Source organism: Folsomia candida, unplaced genomic scaffold (genome assembly GCF_002217175.1).
Source record: "Folsomia candida strain VU population unplaced genomic scaffold, ASM221717v1 Fcan01_Sc006, whole genome shotgun sequence".
In the NCBI taxonomy this organism is placed as follows: domain Eukaryota; kingdom Metazoa; phylum Arthropoda; class Collembola; order Entomobryomorpha; family Isotomidae; genus Folsomia; species Folsomia candida.
The window spans coordinates 4,177,788-4,204,429 of NW_019091198.1; the positions used below are offsets into that span (position 1 = coordinate 4,177,788).

Sequence of the window (26,642 nt, forward strand, 5' to 3'; positions counted from 1 at the left end):
CCACAAGACATTTCATCATTGGGCTCATTTCCCAGCCAAACTTTCTCTCCTACAGACTTGGCTCTTCTCATGCCAAGCAGATTTTCCCAGTCGTTGCATGGCCCACTGAGATTGGAGACTAAAATTTGAATGGGAATCACAGCCAAGTCAAGCTTAGGCAGAGACTCTGCGAGAAAACCAACGGGTATAGAACACTTATTAAGGAATTATTGAGCCTGCTGCATACATAACTCTACCCTTTCCGTGTTATGGCGAAACCTAACAAAATTTGGGACATGGTAGAGAGAGTCAAAAGTGAAAGTGAGAAGTATGGTCGTGATCACAATAATGTCATGTTGATGTTCTTCTTGTCCGAGTGAAAAGAAAGTCAACCAGAGATCTTGGCATCTTTAAATAAAATATTATCATACAATGCGACAAATGTTATCTGTTTTCCCCATCCTTTACAGAGTTCGACTTGAACCTTATCAATTTCATTCAATCATTCGCTCCAGACATCAAAGGCGCAGAATGTACAGATTAAATTCCCCGTTTGGCCCAAGTACAATAAGGACTGAGAAGAAGAAGGAGGTGAGGGCGACGAGAAGGGGAAACGCTGCTGCTGCTGCTGTTGCTTTGGAGGTTTTGCTCGTGGTAGCGGAAATGTCCATGTCTTTGTCGATAACAGACCAATGCAATATATATTCCGGCCGTTCCGTCGTCCCATCATAAGACAAGAACAGTCCATAAATCATGTAATTAAACACCAAGCTTGTGGTTTTCAGTCGGAGAAAATAAACGGATTGGAGATACAGCCTTCACAATTAGTCAGCCTGCTCCCATGCTACGTTCCTTACCTACGCATACATATATTATGATTTGTATCATCTGCGCGACCCCAACACTTGTGTACGTATTTACATTTTACCTTATAATAAATCATATATTTTTATACGTTGGACTTATTTACGCTTAACAAATTTGCGACGTGTTGTTCCGTATCCATACATATTTCAAAATACGGGAGCATTATTTGTCTTTACTGACAAACGACGGAGACAAAATCATTAAACAGTCGATGAATCATCCTCCTCCAGCAGCAGGAACTTATTAATCTGGTCTGTTCTTTCTCTCGCTTCTCCAGCAGAGCAAAATAATAATGGGCTAGTTTGTTATTATTTCGGTGAGTGGTGTATCGGAGTAGTCACACAGTGGGGACTGGTATATGAGGAAAGTGCAATGCAGCTGGAAGAGTGTAGAAGTGGTGGTGATGGAAGATTGGTTCTTTATTCCACTCCATCAATCATCATTCCATTTCAAATTTTCAATACCCACTTTGCCAAAAAATTCATCTCCTTCATCAACACTCTTCGTCACGGAGGCAGCCAAACCATGGCGTGCTCAACCGAGGCGTCATGCCCTGCTAGCGACCAACTTGCCTTTGTTTCTCCTCTTCATTCCACATTCCGAGGAGCCACCAATCTATCATCCGACTAATGCATCCCTCTCTCTCTCGCTGCTCATCAGCAGTGAACTTTAATTGTCTGAGTGTGCGTTTCTAGATTTGATGTTGTTTTTAATAATGACGCCTTTAATGCTGGATTTGCAATGCATTCTCCTCAGTCTTTTTGTACCGTAGATGCATGTGCATGTGCCTGCATGCCATCTCATCATGCGAATCACACCATTTCACATAACCAGAGCTATGAGCAGGGTAGTGTAATGTAAATGTCCTTTGTAATGTCAACACATTGCATAACAAGGTGGGAAACACATACTCATTTGAATATATGTGTTGCATGGATGTACATATGCAAAGGGGGGAGATGAGTTTTTGTGTAGAGAGTGAGCCGGAGAAGATAAGCCACTGTCATGCCAAGCCAAGAAGACCAAGAGATGTGTTCAGCACAAATATTTGTTCGTTGTTGGAAGAAATGTGTCTTCTGATGTTGCTTGTGTCATCGGAATGCAATAAGAATTTAGAAGATGGGCCAAAATTGGCACACGCGCTGACACTTTCCTTCTTTCTAAAGTGGATTGAACACTTTGTATTTAAACGCTGATGGTGGTTTCTCGTTAATATTAGTCGCTAAAATGTGTACCACACCGGTAATAAATAAATCCTGGGTTTTTTAATTGTGTCAACTTGTACAGATTGAAGATTGCATAAATTCCTGAGACAAATATGGGGAGAGAGAAATTGCATACACTTGCCCCCAACCAGTTTATTCTTGTTTGCACCTCTAATTTTATCTTGTCTACGGATTTTTAAACATATTGGCTTCTTTAGTGTATTTATTAGCACAATGCTCTCATAAATATGTGAATATGCCATGTCTAAGGATCTGTAGCCATGAAATTGCTCACTCGTTTAATGCTGCATTATCTTGCAGCATTAATATACACATGTACGCACGTAAGAATGGGGTGGTAATATTCAAGAGGGAAAATATAACTGTTATTGTGTGGAAACATGCGGCCGTCGAAGAAAGAAAGAAAGGATATGAAGACAGGTGTGAAATGTCTCGATTTGAGCAAAGAGGAAGATACTCACTCGCTATTTTCCAGTCTCTGATTATACGACCAATTTCCTCCCATCAAAAACAGTGTGAATTCGATTTCTCAATTCGTGACTTTTAATTTCCTCCCCTCACATCACTATCAGACATCACCAACAGACCAATACCTAATTATTCTTCCCATCGGAAAATACACACGATTCACAATAGTATCATCTCTCACATTTTATGGGCAGAGTACTTCGAAAAATGACCCGAATCTACCCAGCTCAGCAACAAAAAGAGTGAGGTTTTTCGTTCAGGAGAGGACATCAAGGGATTGGAATTTACTTTTAAAATATTCATATTTCGCAGGATTTGATTTTAAATTGGAGCCCGCACTCGGTTTTTCGAACGAAATCAAATGTCAAAAAGTGAAGCCCGTGTAAAAGTGGTTTTGCGGCCGTGTTGATGTGAGGGTGGGTGGTTGGGTTGGGGAGAAAGAATCATTTTGAGATGAAGGAAAGTTGTTGCCTTGTCTAAATAGCGTAATATTGCTGACAATGCGATGGTGTGAAGTGTAACCCCCCGATTTGGTTGAAATTTTGAAATTAAGTGGTCCATGTCAATACAACCAACGTTTCTTGAGGCAGTTTGTGCGATGGTCAGAATTTGGCAAAATATTTGAGGTCAAAGTTGAAAAACGGGCGGTTTTTACCAGGCGGAGGAAGCAAACTCAACTTCCATTCTCTTCCCGTGCCAAAAATTACACATTTTTCAACTTTACCCTCAAATATTTTGCCAAATTCTGACCATCGCACAAACCGCCTGAAGAAACGTTGGTTGTATTGACATGGACCACTTATTTTCAAAATTTCAACCAAATCGGAGGGTTACACTTTACACCATCGCATTGTGAGTCTTGAGAAGTGATATCATCCATCTCGCCGGCACAAGACGAAGAAAGAAATTGAAGGAGGATGTTCGTTCCTTCCTTGGTTCGTAGTGATGATGGTGGTTTTGGTTGATGGTGGAGAGAGTCCATTAGGTAAATTACTTTTTTAATCTCGCTACAACTCAAAACAGTCGTGCAGACCCCGAGAGTGAGAACAAATCAACCATCAATCTATCACCACACACACCACAGACAAGTGAGTCACAGGGAATAGTGCGGAACCAATGTGCACACAAACTTTCGCAAAAAATAAAAAATTCTTCCCCTTTTTTTAATATGTAAGAGAACATTTATCATTTAGTTTAGAGTTTTAAGATTTTACTATCCCCACATTTTGGAAAAAATATTTTGTGTCACACACATTTGATAATTACAATCTTTGTATATAATTGAATATGAGCTCTATTAATTGTATTGAATGTTTATAAAGAGATGTAAAAATTAGGAAATAATTTTCTATGCTGAAAGTATTAATTTGTTTATGCACGATATTTGTAGCAAACCATTCACTTTTACTTGTTCAACTCGACACAAAGGAGCATCCTTTCAATTTACTGATTCTCATGTTCCCAATTTCCATCCAATTCCAGGTAACCTTCCCCTTTTCACTCAAAAAGAAATCAATTGTTGGGAATAGGATGGCATATCCATAGCGGCGTTTAACCAGCGAATCCTTTGATCCAGTCTGATCCTCCATTTATTATTTGACTTTGTTTCGTCCTCGTGGACGAAATTTGTGTCAAATATTAATTCTATGGCATTGGTGAAACGGGTAAAAATCTACTTTCTCTGGTATCGCATGCAATACCGGTTGTAAAGAAAGATAAGATTGAATGGGTAAAGAAAGTCCGGATCCGGATGTGATAGAATGACTCCTTTCCCGTCGACGTTGGTACAAGTGCAATGTTACTTCCGCTGTGCCATACATTAAATAGTCAAGTGATAAATAGTAATACCTTTGTAGCAGCAGAGTGAATATATCGGTAGTTTTAGCCTCCTTCCGGGAATCTCCACCACAACGTGGAGATGAACATAGTCGTGCAATGAAATGAAATCCATACGATATAGAAATGCGGAGAGGAGGAGAGAGTACTCGTATTCCTTGGAGGAATGGCAATACAAGATGCACGCGCCTTCATTGTTTGCGGATTCAATGATGATCTCCAATATGAAGGCATGACTCAGCAAGTTGTGTAAGCAGACTTGTGTAAATTTTGAAGTGTTTCAAGGACCACCATCGACCTGACACTGACCTCCACTCAGTTATCCTGTATTGTCTTTCGATTCCCCATCTCCTGCTCTTTTGTGTTATCATGTTGGTGTGGTCGCTCTTTATCCTGACCACGTAACCTCCACTCAATTCGGAATTGAATGGCCCGGGATCTTCCGAGATTGGAGATTGAAGAAGAAGAAGAAGAGCGACTTGGAATGGAATTTCCGCACTCGAGGAAATGAACCGACAATAAGCCCCTCATCTCATCATCCCATCTCATCAAATCAGGCTGAGCCCACTCTATTCTATCCCATATTCTATCCTTTACTCGTCTCTTTCTCTCCCTGTCGCCCTGCACCAACAACGAAACCAAACAACGTCTTGGCTGGGGAAGAAGAAATTCCTCTTCTTATTTGTGATTGGGAAAGTGATCAAATCCAGATCTTCTGTAGCGTGCTGGCATCAATGTAATGCGACCGGGTTGGTTTGTTGGTGGTGTGCAAATCTCTTTGCACGCTTTCCCACTGTCACCTCTCCCATTCCGTTAAGCAAAACTTTCCCTCATCCTGATGAATGTGTGTGGAGTGGAATAATGCGATACTCCTGCAACCAATTTTTTCCTCCTCTCGATCCACAACCCCATTTTAAGATCTCGACCTTGCGGTACTTTTCAATAAATAAGAGTCTGGAATGGAATCAGGGAGATTGACAGAAAAAGTGGTGGTCGTGAATGCATCGCTATCAACCCTTTGGGAAAGGAAGGAGGAAACAGCGAGCGGTTTCCACATCATCGTTTCCAATTTAAAAAATAAAATCAGTACAAAGGCTTTTGCTGCGGTTGGTTTTTTTGAAGTGTAATTTCTACTCCTTGGTATAAACAATCTTTAGTCTTTTTTTCCTGCTAAGATTTAATACAAGTATCGCTTCCCCCACGTAAACATCAATATTTATAACAGAATACATTGAGATGATTATAGGCTGCAGCTTGTTTATAAATATCTATACCCCATGTTTTGCGCAGAGATAAATCCAAGGAGAAAAATTGTATATTGAAATTTCAATTTAATTTAGCTGAGGTTGCCGTCTGAAATTGAACTCTTACCTTTCTAAATTATTTTCGAATCCAATAAAAAAGTTGAGTTTACTCAAACGTGGTGGGTGGAGAAGGTGCACTAACTTACACGATGCTATTTTGAGAAAACACTGCGTACGTACGACGTACATCGTGCTCTTTGGTGAGTGCATACCTTTCGGATTAAATAACTGCTGCTGGGCTTTACGGTGGCGTCATATGCAAAATTGTAATATTACACTGTGATGTGATGGGAATATTCAATATGGAAATTCCCGGAAGCGTCTTTGATGTCTGATTCCTTCCTTCGTCAGGTTTGTTGGATTGGAATTCCTCAAAGCACTATGCATCAGACCCACAACGTCAACCTTTATTATTGCTCTAACAAAACTCACTCACTACTTTTGTGTGTAGCCTACTTTTACTATAATTCAACACTTCGTTTTAAAAGAGCTGCAGCAAAGTTTACGTTTTCCTTAATACCAAATTTAATATGTCCTTCTTAACATCTGATTGAGGAAGCACTAAGTAATGCACAAGAAGATTTCCAACCAACTCGGGCATCGCATCGCATCTGTGTAGTGAGCGTCCTTAATCAAATTAGGAGAGTTTCACCAGCCTCGTGTCCTGAGAAAATGATTGCCGAGATGCGAGACGACACACAAGTGCTCGAGCGACGGAGATATTTTTTTTACTTTCTCTCAACATGCAGCTGCTCCCTCGGCCAAAATAGGATACACAAACCGAGTTAGCTTGACCTGGTGAACCGGCAGCCATGCCCCTTTTAAAAAAGTTTTGTCGTGTTGTCCTTCTCGTTAATACTTTTGGAAGTGTTATCATCTTGCCGTATAAGGAAGTATACCGACCTGTGTGGACGGATGTAGCTGGACGTTTTTCTTAACCTAAATACTAAGTGTCTATCTAACTATGGGACCAATCAGCTCCGCAGTTAGCGCCGCAGTCAGCAGAAATATTTAGGAAGGACATCAAAGTTCATCAAGTATATGAATATGAAGTTGATAGTAAAAGGATCGATTTTATTTTAAAAGCTCCCGTCGAGCTGCTTCTGCTCATGAAATCGATGATTTAACTACTCAACTATTAATGGTTTTGTACCGCATGCTCGAAGCTATTGTTGCTACTGCACTCGTGTTTCTACTACTTTTTGTACATACGCCACACACACTCATACATATCACCACCAGCTAAATACGTACATATGTATGGATGACAAACTGCAAGGGCGAGCTTGTTGTTTACGTGTCTCGAATCGATAAGCGCTGGACTATCTCAGGATATGGTGGAAACTTGATACATTCGAGGCAGAAATTAGCAAGGAACTAAAAATATTTCATATTTTCTGCCTTGTTTTACTAAATGTTAACAACCATGTATGTGTCAATGCACCGAACGTAGGTTTTCCTAATGCGTATATTAGAAGAGTATGACACTGGATATAACTTACTTATGTTCATGGAGCAGAGTGAACCAATTTATTTTTTATGCTTTTAATCGACATTCGAATCACAAGTAGGCAGGCACCCACCCTTCCAGTCGGTAAGAGCAGCATTTACCCAATCGAAATTTTTTCTACTTCAACGATGTCACCTGGCTGGATGTGTAATAAATTAGGTGCATGCGCGCACCATATGCGATTAAGTTTCTGGGTATCTATTTTTTAATTGCATTCCCATGTAGTACCCAAGTGCATTTGTGAAGCGAGGAGTCAGATGCGTACAAAAAAATAAGAAAACTGGTAGTGCAATTGCATGGTATTGCATACGTAGAATGGCTCCGGTATTCATCCAAGTGCATGAACCGAACTGAAAGGCCCCGGCAGCAGTCACCCATTATTAGCTCGCCTGCCTGCCCGTCGTTGTCGATTAATAGCGAGCTTTTTGGTGATTTTTGTTTGTCTGCAGTCAGTGGACTAAATCATCACAAATATAATCACTTAATGCAGTTGGTGACTACTACAACATTTCGGTAATACCGGAGTGAGTAATCATTTCACCTCTGAATCAGTATGTAATTATGTATTTGGAAATTCCCCATAACTATATTTATCCTGCTCGTGTGCATTAAAGCCTCCCAAAAATAACTTAATATCATTTTTTAAATGTCTAAATCGAGTAGATATTTACTTGAGAAATTTTAAATCATATTATTCCTCAAACAATCTCGTGCAACGTTAACTATTAAAAATTTAAGGTATTCAACAGCGATTCCTGCCCAGTGATGGCTATCATCATGCCCTGCACATATGTACACATCGATTAAGTGTGTATGACTTTATCGCTTAGAAGGGTCTATTTCGTGAACAGTCACTCGTCAGCATATCAGAGTGTCGTGCCATTGAAATGTCGATGAACTTGCATGCCTTGCAACTAACTAACGCTTGCAGACTCGTCCCTTCGAAGTGAGGGGAGCACGAATGCCATGCAATTTTTCATAATGGGAGCCGTACCTTTGATTCAGGATGGGAAGGTATTCAGTAAAATTGCTTCGCATGCACGCAACCAGGGTCATGCCGACGGGATTCAACAAAGATTAAAAATTAAAATTCCGTTGGACTCGCAGCAGCAGCAGCAGGCCAGACCAAATGCCAGCCCTAAAAACCGAAAGGTGGATGGATGGTCGGAGAGAAAGAACTATAAAAAGATTTGATTGTGATGCATGCGAAATGTAAATCCGGTTTGGATGCAGCTGCCACTCGTCCTTTCATCTGTTTTGAAAATCGGACTGTTATAAAAATGTGTGTGTATCATATCTTTCAAATCTTTGTTGATAAAATCAACGCATGATTACACAAAGCCATTATTTTTCCACTCCTGCAATATCTGATTGCATGGTTGAAGCATATATTTAACTATGCAGTTTTGCTACTCGTAATGACTGAAGAATTTTGTTGACCATATTTTTCAAGATATAACACCAACAAAGCATTTAACTCTTCCACGCCACCGTTTCTTTCATCCTTTAGTTTGAAATAGTTGTAGTTTAAAATTGAATCCTTGTTGACTTTGACGGATGAGTTTAATTTTGTACGAAGGAATGAAAATGGAACTGAATTTCAATTTGTAGGGACTTTTAGAACATGGAACTTGACTCGACTCGCTGTGCTACCTGTCAGTGATTGCGAACATGATTTGATTGAGTTATCCAATGGCTACAAAGCGCAGTGGGAGGAGGAGGAGGAGGATTGAATGGTCAGTCATGATGATTGAACTGTGAGCTTCAAAATTTAATTGAATCCGACTGAATGGAGGCATAAAAGTGAAAAGTGTGGCCTGCTCTCGGACTGCAATGGACTTTCCGTGTTTTCAACATTTACAATTTTGAGCCGAGATTGATCATTCACATTGTGACTCTCAAGTAAATACATAAGTACAACGAAATCCTATATAATGCTCATCTGGGCGCTAATCCGTCTAAAAGCAATTCAAAGTTGTTTGGCAGGTTTATAACGATTTCTGATGTACTTGGATAATGGTCATTTAACTGCGCAGTATCAAATTTTAACCTCCAACTGGGTAATTTGATGATGGAAATGGCAATTTCGCCATGGGGGAAACTTTGTAGGCTTAGTTTCTAACGTTACTTTCAGTATTAATGGTTTTAATGCATATTTAAAAACAACATTTTAATAAGTCCACCCAAGTTTTGGCAACTCTCCATAATTAAAACCAATTAAATTTTAAATCTACCCGTCAAGTTGAAATTACGTCAAAACCTGACATAGTAAATTGATGCAAGTTGCCAAACTTTTAAAGAGCAGAGCGAACAAAATTTGCTAGACGGTGGAATTGACACCCTGAAAATACTCAACCCGAACATGACACCCTTTCATATTTACGCACCAAGTACATAGTTAGCATAGCCTTAAAAGTACGGATTGATACTGCATAACTGATTTGTTTGCGATCTGCTCTAGGATACAGAAGTAACATGCAGTTTGTTACGCGTTTGTTTATGGAAAGGTCTGTCTGTTTCTTATGCTCGTATTGCTTTGATGAAGCAGAGGGAGCAGAGGAAGGAAGTGAAATCTCTCAAAATCTGGAGTCAGGAAGTGCAAACAAACTCAATCAAGCCTAACCTCAAGTCTACATACAGGCGAATGCTTGTCTCGTCTTGCAATCCTGCCCAACTTTCACATCCCGTCACTGCACAGCTCCTCGCTCTCCGTTCGTATAATCAACACAAGTTTGGACGAAAATTGTTCAAATATTATGTACTTGGTAGTAAAAGTAGTAAAACAACAACTTTTCGCTCTTGTATTTTCACGAGGACGACGACCAAGTAAATCGAGGGCTGTTACATGTATCTACTTGGATTGACTAGGTCGGGCCATGTAATATTCACTCGTAGTAAGGATGCAGGGCAGGTGAGATAAAGCATAACACAAAGCGGCAGGGATATACATACGTGCAGAATAATCCTCGCTATTAACATCCTCGGAAGTAGTTTCGAAGTAACAAAGTAGTTTACGAGCTCATAAACGAACTGATTAGCTCTACATTTATTCGATAAAAGTGGCACATTTTTAACCTTTATCAAATCAAAATTGAGACCCCATCAAGTAGGAATTTACTACTTTCCCCCCGAAATAGGAACAGTAGAGAAGTCGACTCATATTTTATATTGCTTTTGCTTTATATCCCATCCGCCTGGTAAAAGAGGAAGAAAGTGTTGAGAAGAATGAATGTCTGAAGAGAAGCCAAGTCAACCAGGGCAAGATGCTCTCATGCAGGTTCGATCCCGTATAACAAACATCATAATATATACGAACTTACGTACGTAAATGCATATCAGTCTCTCTCTCTCTCTCTCAACTGCAAAGAAATGTATGCACCATAAAATTCACTTATGAAAGAAATAAATGAAGAGGAGAAGAGAGGGGCGCATAAAATAAAAATTGTGTAGAGTATAAGACAACATTTTCTGCATTATCTCACAGCCTGTGGTACCCGTTGCTTTATGTGCTCTTCCAGTAATGAAAAAGCAGAGTGGATTTATTTCCTGTGAAATTGAAAATGTGTGGTTTATGGGCCAACTGCCAACTGGAGGCGAAGATGTTATGTCTGACAACTGGTAATTGCACCTCACTTATTTTGACACTCTTCATTGTTCCATCACTTTTCTCCACTCCGCGGGATTACATGGCTCCTCTGCTGGATTGCGAACGTGTGCTCTCCACGCGCATTTTCACCAAGTTTACGGCACATATGCACATATGCCGTCATATTAATCATCTCATGGTGGAAAATCAAAGTACTCGTTCAGATCCAATTCGTACTTAAGCCTATTTTGGAATGGGCACTTGAACTTGTCAAGGATTTTAAAGTCAAATACTTAATATTTAAAGTGATACATGGTGGAATCCTGTGTTGACTCGGAAATAGAATAGTTTGCGCACTTATGAGAACCAAGTGTTTCCGTTTCCGTTCAACTCCCACGCTCTCGTTTTCGATTCTCCATTAAACGATTTCAAGAACGATGAGTGAACAGGAGCAGGATAAACATAATGAGACAAAGAGTAAAAGAGTCGGAGGAACAAACGAAATTTGACCAAAATTTGACCCGAATTCCGGATTATTCATCCTATTTAAACAGCAATACGTTTTGTGCAAGACAAGCTTACTTTGTTGTAATCTCAGCAACCTCATCCAATTACCAAGAGTGAATACCAACCCACCCCACCAGGAGAGATCCACACGATTGCAACCAATTACGCCAACCCCACACGATTGCCAAAAATCTCAACCCCACTGGATTACTGCTACCTATAATCTCGCACGATTGGAAAGCAACCTCGCTCAACCATACCGAATAATTGACAATCAATTCTAATTTGTCCAACCTTAAGCCTCCAGTCGTTTGATTATATTATGTAAAAGTACCTTCGTTGACCTGCGATTTTTTTCTCGTTATTTTTTGTTCTTAACGGAGATCCCAAGTTTAATTTACTACGTTGCTTAACTAAATAAGAGACATTGTCTGTGATAAGACGAGATTTGTTGACCAAAGAATCACCAGTAAGTTGGGACAAGATATCATGTTGACTATTTAAGAACAAATCTATTAATTGACTTTTGTCTTGTTTAATGGGAGATGGAACATGAAGAGGAGAATGAACAAGTCACTATACTGAATATGTTCAATTATTACGTAAATATGCTCCATATATTGTTGCATTAATACATCATCACAACGTACAAAGCATAATGCGACCTAATTAACGATCCAACTTATGACTATCATTTGTTTAATAAGGTTTTATGAACTTATTTTCCTGGCATTTCGCTATAATTGAAATAAGAAGCTGGGGGCGAGCGTTTTTAAAATTTGGTTGCAGAACGTTCATCTTTTCTGGTAGTTCTACGTACGTCTGTATATTTGGGAGAGAGAGTGAGTGCATACTTGGCTGGCCTCGGTTGGAGCAGGGTATTAAACAAGGAACCCATTAAGGATGAAAATGCAGAGGCTTCAGTAGGATTTGGCTAAATCCCTGTGCAATGTATCTTCTTTCGAGATTCGACAAGGACAACTGGAAGGAGGGAGCAGTCGTGGGATGCGATGGAGGAGCAGCAGATTCTGATTTTTTCAACATTTATCCCCATTTCCACTGATGGCGGCGTTGGCAGTGGAGTGAAATTATTTTCATTTTCTCCATGAACTCTTTTTATGTACATTGTGCCCTAAGTGTCGCATTACTTTACTATTTTTGGCAGTAATGTTCTTATCATCATCATCATCACCATCTCGTTAAAACACTGGCTTTCAAAATTGAAATGAACACTCTCAAGTAGTAATGTTTGCTTTGAAAGAGATTATAATTTGGCACGAAATGAAGTCAAAAATTGTCAATTTGATTCCTTTGATAAAATGTGAGGATAACGGAAAGCTGAAAACCAACACCAATGTACCACCAGCAGTGGAAGGATCCGAGCTATTAATTAATGAAATGTGTGGTCTGAGCTCCCTAATTACTAATCACTCTTTCCTTTTATTCCCAACCAACCAGCCAGGATCGTAGTCACTCGCCCGACTAAAAGTTTGTATCCGCCTCCCTCGTGACATCCGACTCGGTGTTTTCTTTAATTACTAAACTAATGCGAGTGAAATTAACTAATGCCAACTCAGCAGTTGACATGTTCGACCCAATATTCAAACACTGCCGTTCGCTTGGTAAGCAAAAGTTGGTGAGATTCTCGTGAAAAATATTATTCCCAATTTATCCCCTTCGAGTGTTTAGTGAGCAGATCGCATTGAAATTCACAATACAACGTGCTAGCATTTGGATATGTTTAAACAAAAATTGGCATCTCTGCACCAACCGAAGTAAATATTTTCCCTCAAACGCGACATTTTTCTTCCCACTTTCTCCTTCCCTCAGAAGAAGAAAAAAACTAGAGGACTCAGTTTTGGTCTCCAGCTTGCCAATTTATCCGTATTTCAAATTTCATCCGAGTGCGTCATCCCAGTTTTTCTGTGCCATTAATTCCCCTCGTTAGTGGCTGCTCGTGTGAATCCAGTTATTTAATAAAGTTGGCAAGAAAACAACCACCAGGGATGAATTAATGAATAAATGAACTTCCTCCTCTGCCAACCATCCACTCTCCCCACCCTTTCTCTCTCCTTTCACTCTCTCTCTCTCCACAAACACACACACAACAAACAATGTTCCTTTGTCGCCTGCATTCACAAACGAAGAGATGATAATATGGGCAGACAACATGATGCCAGATATGCATCCATCCATCCACCTGCGTACAGGTTGCTCCTATGCTTTACTATTGTTCAAACAATGCAAGATTATGGAGGATGGATGAATGTATCCTCTTAATAATAAATCGACATTGTTAGTAGCTTTCCCCTCTCAAATTTGGAAATTTACCAGATCAAAATTTAAATGCATGGGGGCTTTATAAATGGATCCATCCTCCAGCAGTAGTAACAGAGTAAACTGAAATATTGCAATCCTATTATTGTTATTATTATTATTTGGAGGAAGAGAAGAAGAAAGCTACTATCAGTTGGCCGTATTTAGTCTTGTTATTTGTCCCCACATTTTTTTTCCTAATAATGTTTTGATTAAATACCTACCCCAATCAACTCCCTCTCCCTCTCTGCCTTCCCCATAAGTAATGTCGTTATCTCTGCTCTTGGCCAATGGAGGAGAAAATACGGCTCTTGCAGAGAAAGTGATGACGACGCGAGGCAGTTGAGTTGATGAGATGATTCTGCTGCTGCTGCTGACATTTCCTCACGTACAAACACACACAAGTCTAACCTACCTTGAGCCTTTAGTCTGAATTTGCTCAATAGCATTTGTCATAGGGTTTACTCATTACAAACAAACCTCACTCGAAAATAACCTTCTTCCGATATATGTGCACGCAACACATGCACAGTTTCCTTTAGAGATAGCAAATAGATTCCCCTCGTCCTTTGGATCTGAAGGTTAGTTGGTCTCGTGGTTGGTTGGGTTGGTCTAGTGTGACGAGAAGGGAAATTTGGAGGAAATGTAATAAAATGAAGACCTGCTTCTCATTAGCTCCACTAGTCCAAAATGTTCATCATCTCGTAGGACATACGTATATACGTACTGTAAAAGGGAAGCTTTTTGTCTCTCTGTGTAGCAAGTTTTCTATCATTTCATCCACTTGGTACTGATACTATTTATTACTCAATGTATCACTTTTTGGATTCAGTTACCGGGTTCAAGTGGCTGCAAACTAAACTATTACGACATCGCTTTTAATTAGCGGTGACTGTCTGCAGTGTTGACGTTGAAGAAGCGTCCTAAACGCTCCAAAGTTTAAATTGCGTAAGGCCATACAACAACAACAAAGTGGAAAAGTAGTTCAATAAGTTGTTGAAAAGTTTTAGAAATGCTTTTAGCTCAAGCTTTATTCTTACTGAAGAATCACGAAATAACTGCTTGGTTTTTTTTTACTTCCTATAGTTGTGGAAACTATGCAGGTATGTATGCAAACTGTGAGTTAGCCAACCAAAATTCAACCGCTATACTACGCACACCGCCTTGTTTTTAATTTTTCATTTCATGAATTTATATAAGTACGACTAACCAAACTCGCTTTCTCGATTTTCACTTCCACTCGGACGAATTTATTCAAGCTTCAAACACTTTATTGTTACGTTCCGCTGGAAGGATAAATTTTTAATCTGCTTTGTCGAACCATGTTTATACTCGACATGGATTACGTGGAGAGAAAGTAGGTATGTGGATATGCGTATAAAATATGTGTTCATTGTGGATGTGGTGGATTATGTTGCCAAAATCAGGTGTATGTACTTATGTCTAATAATAACATGCTATCAGGATTACATCTGTTGCCCCCTTTCTTGTTTACTCTTCCAATTCAGCCTACAATTTAATAAATGTTTTCCGAATTCTGGGAAACTATATTATTTCCTTTCAATCCATCCAAAATACTGTTGATCTCAATCCATGCATGTCCAACTTGAGTGACGGTGGATATTTACAAAGACGTGTTTCAAACATTGACAGACAAAAAGAACTCTTGAATTTGAGTCGATCTACCTTCTCTTTGAAACTTCCATCAGAACTTCAATTCCGCCCTTCTTCCCCGATCGTTGTCGAATCTCCTCTGTTAAAAATTCAAGACTTGGGCTGGAATAAACAAAGGAACACGTCAGAAATAGGGACGGAGGAGGAAACAAAATAAAGTGTTTTGAAGTTTGAGTCAATGTGTGGAACAGGCAAGTGAAGCGTCACGAACAACCAAAGTCTCTTTTTATTTCGCGGAGTGCATCTTTTTCCATTTGGACAGAGTTACATATTCCTTTTCCACCAGATATGAAGGAAGAAGAAGGGACCAGCAGCCTTGGGTTGGCATCAGCCAACCTCTTATTCCTCACTGGGGCTCTCTTTCCCTCCGTTTTTGGATTACTTACATCATCTTGGAAACCATCTTCGTTTTCTGCTTCAAGAAACGGTTCACAAATTCCAGTTTCGGTTAGTTGTTTGTCATAAACAAATAGTAAATATATCCGTATCCCCTAAATTCGCCCCATATAACATATTTACAAAATACCCCACTTGTACATGAATACAGGTAAATACATGAATACGCTTCAGACATAATTGCCTCTAATTCTAGACCAATATTTGATTGTCAGAGAGGAGAAAGCTTTTACAAATTGTGTCACTGACCACTGTCATTGTCAGGGAATGAAAACATGTAAATGCAATAACAATTATTACTGCATACACTAAAGTTTACTCACTTGTCAGGAGTGGTTGTCTCGTAGGATGGAGGCCTAGTACACCGGCCGGAGGACCGACTTTTCCCATCCTTTCTCCTACACGTATACGTACGTACTTGCCGTACATAAAAAGCTACTTGGCTCAAACGAAGCCTGGTGGAAGGGAAGAAGAAGAATGGAAAGCAACTCTGCCATCGGTGGTGTGGGGATGGTTCGAGGAAATCGATCCGCCTCCAACAGCTCCTTTCCCACAAAACTATACACATACTGCTTGAATTTGGTGCACCACAGCAGCAGCACGACCACTTTTCTCCTATGGAATACATACCTCTAGCCCATCTGCGAGTCGTATTTATGCAACGCGAAAATTAAATATAGCGAGTAATCACATTAAAGTGTAAGAAATGCTTGGGTGCGCTAAAATGAGAAAAGTAAACTTGGTGATTAAATCTGCGTGGGAGTCTGTATCACTCGAGATTTCTCAAGTCATTCCCATTACATTATTGTGGAAGCAGCAACTGTTGGACAGAATTCGATTCAAGTTTTGGCCAGTGAGTATAATTGGAACGTGTAGGCTGAGTGGTCACCACCGCTCGGTGAGCTTGGGCCGACATGTAATTCTAAGTGAAGCGTGGGAAGCCAGATAGATATGTATGTATGAGCTCCACCTTACATACAGATACATCCATACATATGTACATACAAGGATGGGAAGCCGGTATATACATAGAACTGGGCAACACCATGGATGACTGAAGAAGCTACGCTTATATAGATGGCTACTTACATAAGCAAGTTTCTCGTCGGTCGTACGACCGGCAACTTAAAAAGCATGAGGATTGTCTCCCCATAGAGTTTTGTTTCCCCTTCCAGTTAGAGAGATTGGTATTTCATGGGGCAACACTCCTGACACGACACTACCACCATTTCGTCATCATTATCACCCACTGACTACTCATTCCGACAACATTCTTGACCACACATGCCTTTCCTTCCTTATTAAATTGTAGATTATCCCGAGACATTATTTTCTCTCTGGCCTCTCTTTCCCGACTCGTTTCTGAAGGAGCCACCTCCTGCCAATTATGTTAAGCCCTCAATAAATAAGTGACCACAAATATCTGAGACTGATCCCGAGTCTGGAGATAAATTAGGTTTCAAACCACCATGAGTAAGCATGTTTTGTGGTCAGGATCGAAGTAGTGGAGATGCTGTATTTACTGGTGGTGGTGGGTTTGCTGCTTCGCTTTCTCTTTAGCAGAGGAGGCGGAAGGAATGAACGGATTGACCGTATAAAGTACCACCATCGCTTTCAAATTCATACAGCCCAATGGTAAGCTCTTTAGGATTTGCTTTCTTTGCTTTAGGAGGATTTGGTCGGAGGGAGAATTGGAGCGGATGACTATTTATTGAGTGGGTAAAATGCCAATGCCAATTTCCAATGCCAGAACACCACCACCACCACTGCCACGTACGTACCTACCACCATACCATCATCCATGGTAATGCTGCACTAGACCATTCGAGAAAGTAGTAGTAGTAGTAGCAGCACTGCGAGAAAGTTCACATACAGAGAGTTATGCTTTTAGATTGAGAGAGAATAGTGGGATTTGGGCTGGTTGGTGGTGGTGGTGGAGCTGTGAATGAGTAAGGCAAACTCTGTATGCATGCATACATTTTATATAGTCGCATGACAAAGTAGGAGTCGAATGTATGGTGGTATATACGTCGTGGTGGTGGAGGAGAAGGTTAAAGTGAAGCGTTAACCCTTAATCCCAATACTTTCTACGAAACTCTCGGCTACTTCCAAATTTTCCTCAAGCACATAACTGCTATTTTCAAGTTTGGGATGTGTAATCATTGCATCAGATGATATAATGAGTGCTGGATATGAGTGGATGTGAAGAGAGAGAGGGAGAAAGCGTACTTTGTAATATGGAAAGTCAGCCTGGGGAATATTTTGTTTTTCCATATCGATTACAGGCCGAAAAGAATTTTATGTGGTGAATCGGTTTACTAAAAAATGAAAACTTGCCTTATTTCTTGCACAAAAACTGTTTAAGATTATAGTTCATGACATGTGTGCTGCTTTCATGACGTGTACAGTATAGATAATAATAAAAGTATTATGTACCGCTTTCACTTATGAATGCTTTGGTATAATTACATATTTAATGCACGTGGACCTGCTTAATTTGCTGGTTCTTTAAAATAGTGCAGAAATTAATACAAATTTGAACAGCTTACCTCTGAAGAGCGGGTAGATGTTACTTATTAGCCATATAAAAAAGCTGTCTTCAAACTCCCAGGTTGATATCAAAGTTCCAAAAATAGTTCAAGCTTATTATTCTCTCTTATTTTTCTGATTTGTATTTTTCGTCTTACAAAGTAGTAGCAGTATTTATGTATAGTTTCGTTATATATTTCATACACAAAAAACTCCAAAGTTTGTGCTTGATAAGAAACAAGATCCGTGGAGTTAAATTTAACTAAAACGACGAGGCTTTCTTGCCTGTGGTAAATCAACGCAGTTTGAAATTTGAAATTTAAATTGCGAATTTCAACGGTATAATTTAATCGTGTGTCTGTAAATTGCAACTTTACAGCGCGTGACTTTAATTTATCCTTTTGCAGAGAATGCCCAAGGGCCAAGGGCCTTAATAATTTTGTATATTTTTTTATTAACTGTGACGACTGTACCTTCGTTCGGTCAACGTTAAAAACGTTGTATAACAGAAGTGAAAGAGGAATTAATTGAATTGAAATAAGGATAAAAATATAGAAGAGCAACTTAATACGAAATTAGTGAATACCGAGCGACAACGACCCTCTACAAACGGATAAGAGAACACAACTAAAGTCGGGAAACAAAGCCTGAACTATAGTGCTGTCGATGGACTCAATCTGTCCTGCTGCTGCTGAATTCGGGGGAAAGTTGAATATTCCCAGGGCATCAAGCACACATTTTGCTCGAAAGTCTGGCCTATCTAACCACTACAATTTCGGTTTTCAGCCATCGCTTCTTTTTACGAGCTTTTTTACCTCACGCGACCAAATTCTAGACGGAGAAAGTAATGCGGACTTTTACATTTTCATGGAAAATAGGCCTCTGCTTAAAAAACAGTGCATTATTTTTGATCGAGTCTCATCTTCACATTGCATTTGGATAGCCTCTCACTACAAAATATTAATTTTCTACCGCATTTTCCTCAATACCGGCAAACCGTTCCACGACGGGGACTACTTGACAGTGCTAATTTTACCCCTGTGCAGTCAGTAAATTGTTACTTGTGTGTATTTGTGGGGGAAAAATGCAATTTTTGTTTCCACCGAGGTTAACCTAACTTTCTCCGGGTCTAGCTGAGGATGCGGAGGAGTGACGGGAAAAGCAGCCGTGAGCCGGTTTTCTCCGACTTGCGTGGAAATTCAGCTCGGAGGAGCCGGATACTGGAGAGAGAAAATGGGAGCGGAAAGTTCAAATTCCTTCGTCGCTCTTGGACCATGCTTTCTCCAGGGAGCAAATTAATGTGGGACGGTGGTGGTGTTTCTGCTGAGCACGCTATGCCGCCGCACGCTAGTATAAATATAGTAAAACCGGGGTTGTGCATGGATTTGAATACACCTGGAATTTGTTTCTTCTTTTCTGCCGCATTAAAATAAACAATACTTTCTCCAATCAAGGTTTTATGAGTGCCATTCCGTTTCCTGACAGACACATAACATTTGTAGTTTTTCAAAATTTTATTGACACAGAGAGAGAGAGAAGCAGGTAACATCTGGAGGACTAACTCGGTTTTATAGCTCATTCATTTTTGGCCTCTATGTTCAGCCGGAGTATCTCTACATAATATTTCTTCATTTGAGAGTGCACATATTTAGTCGCAGTAGCCGTAATGGAGAGAGGAGAGAAAAGTAAGCTGGTGTAGCGGTCGGTGGTGGTGGTGGTGGTGTGGAATTCTGGAAAATCGATACGCTTATCAAGCAGTACATCATTTCATATGATTACCTTCCCTTTCTCTTTTCTGTTGGGAAAACAAAGTCAAAAGTGCACTGCTGCTACTAATGCTAATATCTATCCAATCTGGGCTTTCTCTCTCCTTCGTCAGCCTGCATGTGTATGTATGAAGCAGGGAAATGTGTTCTGCTGCTCCTTTGATGTCTCATCTCGTGATACGTTTTCTTCTCTCCTCTTCGTCTTCTTCTTCTTCTTCTTCTTCCTTCTTTCTATGTGCATACGCTTAAAAGTTGAAAGGTGAACTTAATCCGGCTGCACGTACTTTTCCTCTCTCTTTCTCTCTCCTCTGTCACTAAACCTTCCTCCACTTACAAATTCTGCCTTTGTGTGTGCTCACATATCATCATCATCATCAATACGGAGGGAGCAAGGTACATGCATCTTGGGTTGAATCTACATCTTGGAAAATATATCATGCGTATGTATGTACTTTCTTCAAAGGATGGCTTAGCATTTATTAAAAAAACTTGTTAAATTAAGGGCAGCAAGGATGGAGAAGAAAGCCGTCTAATTGCATGAAAAAAACGCCAACATTCCACACCAGCTCTTCGAGACGAATTTATATTAAAAACGTTCGAATAAGTCCTTTGCGTATGATGGATAACGAATTTTTCTCTCGTCGATCCTGCTGCCTGAAGAAGTGAGGCTGGAAAGGAAGCACAATGCCAATACGAGAAATATTTTTATGCACGACAAATGGATTCCCTTGCCGGACAAAGGAAATTAATCGACTTGGAATTTGTGTGGAAAGAGAAAATCGACCAAACAGTGACAACTTTTCAGAATGGTAAAGTTGGTGACGACTAAAATCATAAATATTGTTGATTATTCTTTTTTATCCAGTTTCTTATCTGCCCATTTTTACATGGTGAATAAGTTGAGACTGGAAATATGTATGTATGCATAAAGTAGAAATATGTCTGAATAGATGACAGACTCGATTAGATTTTGTCCTATCTCGTTAATTTATTTACCAAAAGTCAAGGAAGGAATGTCGAATAATCACATTACGTACGTACACGTTTGTCAGTGGATATATTCATCAAGTTCTTTTAGCGAATTGGGCCTCGGAAAAAAACTTTCACACCACTCAAACCATTATTAATGTTCCCAGTTAGTAATAATTGTGATAAGTTTTTTCCTCGACTTCAATACATTAATCAATCATCATTACGTAGGAGTTTTTATAGGGCCGAGAAAGAAAGTGGTAGCATAACACACACAGTTTAGAGATTGGGTAACCTTTCATGCTATTATTTTTAAGATCAAAAGTAGAATAAAATGTAATTTTCTTTGCAACAGCCTTTATCACATTTCAGGTCTGAGAGAACGAGAATTGCTGCCTTCTGCGACGCTTTGATGAATATGCAGACGTATTGGCAGTGCTAAATTTATGCATTAGTGTGTCCAAAGGTGGAAATTAATCCAGATAATGCCAAACACGCAATTCTGATGTGATGCAATTATTACTGCTGCATGAAACCTGGGTTCGTGGATAATTTTGCATGGACAAGGACACGAAGAATGCCCAACCGTACTTCTCCCGCTCCCGTTGAGAAACTCAATCTATATTGATTAAATTAAACTTGTAATTTGATCCTTTGTAATCTTTCCCATTCTTGAAAGTCACATTTTGTGTTTCGGGTCGAGTTGGGGTTAAAGCTCATTAGGCCAACATAAATAAATCGGATCGGGTTTCTTAAGCTTATTTAGGTAGAGATCTTGTTAATAATGCCCACAGGTTTTTCTTTATGTAGGGCTGGACCTACAATTATACTACTTACACAAAGTTAGTTAACTAAGCTAATTGTAAAGTATTTGCTGTGTTAATTTATTTGTAAAGTTGTGTATTCTAACGGTAAATTAAACCAGAAACAATTAACGAAATATTTTAATAAAGAGCAGAGTCTGGATATATCATTAAATTAAATCAATTATTTAAGATGAAAGTAAATTAAGCTTTAATTACTGATTTTAAATTCTGGAACTACAAATTATTCATTTTATGCTGTCGAAACCTGACGCGTAATTACATAGATAGCATTATTTGCACTCTATGACCATCTTTAATCCAATTCAACCTGCCTCCAAATAACTTAGTTATTGTCTAACTTTAAAAATTCATAGTCCAGTCTCCCCATGACTGCATTATTCAGTGTCAACGAGAAAAGGTCGGCCAGACAAATTTCTATCCCACTGCGCCATGAAAACCACGAACCTCCACATAATCCATGTCATCTCCACAATTTCTCCCCTTTCGCAATTTTCCGTCCGGCCAGATAATTTCGCACGCGGTGTAGAAGCATCTCTCAAGCTTATTATTAAGGTGAGTGTGACATATTCGTCAGGCTGCAATCAAAACCTCTGTCGGATGTCAACGGGGGTGAAGACATTCAACAGTGTTCCGTCCACACGTGAATGAGAAAGGTCCCCTGTCGCGCTGCTCATCCAGTTGCTGCTTCTCTCCTACCGTTGCGGTGGGCAGGTGGCTGGCTGTGCAAAAACAGTAGTTGAAACTGGTGGAGGACAACCCATCATCAAACTGTCCTCCTCAAATCAAGCAAAATTTGCGCAACTAAGTTTCGAGATGAATCCGCTTCAAAGAGAATGTGTGCTTGTCTGGGGCTTGTACCTACATGTTGTATTTCTCGAATCCACGAGGAGGAGATTGGTTGGCTGAGGAAAACCTATTTCCCATAAAATATGACATTTATTAAAAATCCATAAGCTTGCGAAGCTTGCAGCGTTGAGACGTAAGGTCTAATCCAATTTCTAATAAATAGCAATTTGGATTTGTTTGTGAGAAAAGACACCTGATGCCATGCCATATCTGATGGTCTCGGTTATTGAGGTCATTTCTAACGGAGGAAATTTGTATCGTTTTTTATTTCCTACACAGAAGTCATTTCACTGTCTTGTCTTGTCTCGCATAAAAAATTGCTACCGATTCTTTTTCGAGTCATGACATGCATCATACACAAGGAATGAGGCGTACATGTTCAGTGTCATGCGTTCAAAAACCACGTGGTGCGATTGCGATTTGTTTCTTAAATAGTTTTGTTGTTTGAGGAAGGAAAATAAATGGCTTATGTGAGCGAATAATACATTATTTGGGACCTTATGCACATCAAATCGTGACCAAATTTAGTTTCACAAATGTGTGTGTAATATTGACGATAGGGATGAAAACAGTGGTGTCAATGATGACGACGATATTATGGATGGGGTTCACTAACAGCCGTTTGGAGGAATTGTAAGCCATACATATCCGTCCACACTATCGCCAAGAAATTGCGAATAAACTGTGGGGTGTAATTTCTTAAGGATGGAAAGACCCACCATCACCAACTACCTTTCGCCTGACGAGGATAGCATGCACGGCATGAACACACCCGAGGGACGATCGACTATTAAATGAATCCATCATCTTTTGACTTGACTTTCACTCCCTTATGACCACATATGTAGGTAGGTAGGTACGCCAAGGCATGTAAAAAGATGTTGATAGGAAGATAAATTATAATGTGAGCCATTAACCAGCAACCGACCGACGGGGTTAGGCGGCTGATTTTATCGGTGTCTCCCACATATATAGCATCACCATCATAACTCTATCTCGCACTTTCTCCCAGCGCGTTACACATTTGTTTCCTAGCTTCTTCTACTTCGCATTATGCAAAACTTCACGAGGCAAAATTTCGGATAAACTTTGTCTCCCTTCATCACCTGGTTTCTGTTTTCTTCCAACGTTCGCATTCGCCACGTGCTGATAACTGCTGGTGGTCAGCAAAGTCTAAAAAAATATGACTTTTTTATATGAAATTCCTCGTGTTCCCGTTGTGAATAAAAATAGTTTTAAAGTTTTTCTTCCTATATATAAACGCGATAAAAGTGTTTGTGAGATTGTGACAATTCTTCAAAGAGAACTAAGTTGAGGAAAGCCTTTAAAGTCGTATATTTCTATAAAATAATCTCATGGGGGTTGGTTCACATACGCGTACGAACGACCACCACGATTGAGGACGCAAGGAGAAAGTGAAGGACGGCTGACTTACACTTCTCTCTTTTGAGGTGGTAAGCGGTTGGTTGGTGTGGGTTGTTGAGTGACAAATCAACTGGTGCCTTATGGTAACTCGATTTGTAAGGGAAGAAGCCCTACAAGTCTTTGAGAGGTGAGACTCAAAGTGTGCTGCATAATGGTAAAACCACTCAAAAGGCTCAAAATCGCTTTCACCTCAAACGCAACAAACCCTGCCTATTTCTGTAATGTAGTTTCCTGCTCCGACGCCCACAAGGCCTCTCTCTGTTTGTGTAAACAAAGTTGAAAAGTGAAGAATTTAATAACGATTCGAAGGATAAGAACTCCTATTGATTTTGCTCCAGTGAATATTTAAAGAGGAAAGTGAGATGTTTATAAAGATCTGAGATTAACATATATTTATTTATGGGAAAAATAAAATATGTAGCTAGACTGGACCAGCCATATCTACATGCGTGCGTAGCTACACATGTGATGAACAGTCTGTCAGTGAAGAAACTCTAGATTTGTTCAGACTGTAAATAATAATAAAAATAGTGGAACGCACGTGTTGAAATGTCGCTATTTGAATTTGCAAGTATGTAAATAAGCAGAAAATAAATACGTGAATATTCCGTGTATCGCAAAATAAATATTTAGTATTATACGTTAGTTCGTGAAAACCTTAGTGTCACATTTTCATATCCGATATGAGGGATTCTTACAGAACTGTCCCCTCATATTCCAGATGCCCCTCTTGTATGGAAAACCTGTCAATATCCACCAAACGAATTGCCCACCTCGAATTTCACTTGGTACAAAAAGGCAAACTATTACTGACACCAACAATTTGACAGATCATCGCAGCCACATGTTTCGCTTGTCAGTAAGGAAAACATAACTTCCAACCACTTTCACTCCTTCAGTGTGGTTGACGGTGTGTCTAGCGTATTGCTCAATTTTGTGTGCGGCGTGTGTGTGGCGTCTCAATTTTGTCGTTGTTTCTCAACCACCTCAAGATTGACAACTCCAATTGATGTCTTTTCAACTTTTATTCGTGCTTGAATATTGGATATGACATTTTCTCCTACCCACACACAAAAACCCCGATTCACAAGGACAAGTGGGTTCCTAAAAGAATTTACAATCCCAGCCCAACTCAATTAATTGGAGACAACTGCTACTTACTGACGATTGGTGTTTGTCCGTGATTTAACGTAAATAATACTGACAGATTGAAATCTTGTGTGTGGCATGATTTGATTCATTTGGTGAGTCTTTCACTAGTCATTCTTCTTTAGAAAGAAGCTATTTTTTGTTTACTCGAGATTGATTTGTGCTAGTAAAACTAGAATCAAAGGCACCCCGATGACATTGGCAAACAAGGAATGAAATTCAATTACACAATATTTCCTTTGACAAATTTTGTTTTCACGGAACTTGGACAAGTTAATTTAAGTTTGGCTTATATTTTTTGACGATAGAGAAACTGCGACCAGGATCACTAATCTGATACAATGCCTTTTTTATGGGTTACAGTGTGTCTGATAAATTGTTCCCTGTGATGGTCGATTGTGATTTTGACACCACCGGGTCGCTGAATCTTATGCAATGTCAGGTAAGATAATATTGAAGTAATAGATCTCTGCTTACCTTCTACTAAATGACGCATCAACTGTAGACGATCTACATATTTGTGCATGTTTAGAGCTTTTAAACAGTAACTGGATTAAAGAGAAGAGTCAAGTGCCTAATGCCTATTTATCTTGGCAAGGTTTGTCATCATCCATACTGAAATGTCACAGCTGTGTGACTGACTTTGCATTTATGGCAGAATCAGAACTTGACAGGGCATCTCAAGTTTTGAGATGCAATTGATCTTGACTCGGATCTATCTCCAATCAGAGTTAATAAGGATGAAGGCTTGTAAAAGAGGGGAAACTGGCTGGATCTGCTTGCTTTATGCATCAGGCAGTCGGGAGAGAAAAAGCAACTCAACAGATAGCTCCCTTCCGGCGACATCTCATTCATTCTGAGATAATTACATGAGCGAGTGACAGCACGAGATACTGCTCCTGCTACTCCTGCATTTCCGTGTTTTGTAATTTCCATTTATTTTGTCCTCTTATCCGCCCATGATCTCGCTGGATGAGATAAGACAGTTGGCAATTTGGATATGGGGGAAGTGTCTGTCTCACTAACTCATTTCGCTCATGTTGCAAGTATTGTAGCTTCAAGCTACTGTTACCTTCCAAGTAACGCAACTCGCGTATCTAAAGTCGTGGCATGATGGCAGGGTGGATCATCCAGCGCTGGGAATAATATTAGCACGGTTTAGTACAAAATTTTAAATCTGATCCTATACACGCCACATTTGGCATGCTAGTTCATATATATTTATCGGGTATTCTAATCGCATGGAATTTATTGCATATCGGCAGAACAGAACGGGTCCAAATTTGTTCGGAAGCTTTCCCATCAATCCAAACAACCCAATCTGCCACAATAAAAAAAGCTATACTTTATGCGATGAACGAGGTCAATCCAAAGTATATAGTTTAATAATCGCGAATCTCACTGTACCCTTATGTCAAATTTTTGCATGTCTATGATGAAATTTCACACTAAACCCCGTGGA

At 39.7% G+C, this 26,642-nt stretch overlaps 2 protein-coding genes across 2 annotated transcripts in view; one reads left to right on the plus strand and one right to left on the minus strand.

Moving 5' to 3' along the window:
• The window catches only part of LOC110851553 (ELAV-like protein 3), a 54,024-nt gene extending 35,189 nt beyond the window's left edge, over positions 1–18,835 (minus strand). Inside the window, exon 1 of the mRNA XM_035853362.1 lies at positions 18,219–18,835. The gene's annotated coding sequence lies outside the window, so the exon portion shown is untranslated. The remainder of the gene's footprint in view (positions 1–18,218) is intronic.
• Positions 18,836–25,561: 6,726 nt separating this feature from the next.
• The window catches only part of LOC118436044, a 45,505-nt gene continuing 44,424 nt past the window's right edge, over positions 25,562–26,642 (plus strand). Inside the window, exon 1 of the mRNA XM_035853001.1 lies at positions 25,562–25,622. Within this exon, the coding sequence (XP_035708894.1) occupies positions 25,616–25,622 (7 nt within the window). The 5' untranslated portion in view covers positions 25,562–25,615. The remainder of the gene's footprint in view (positions 25,623–26,642) is intronic.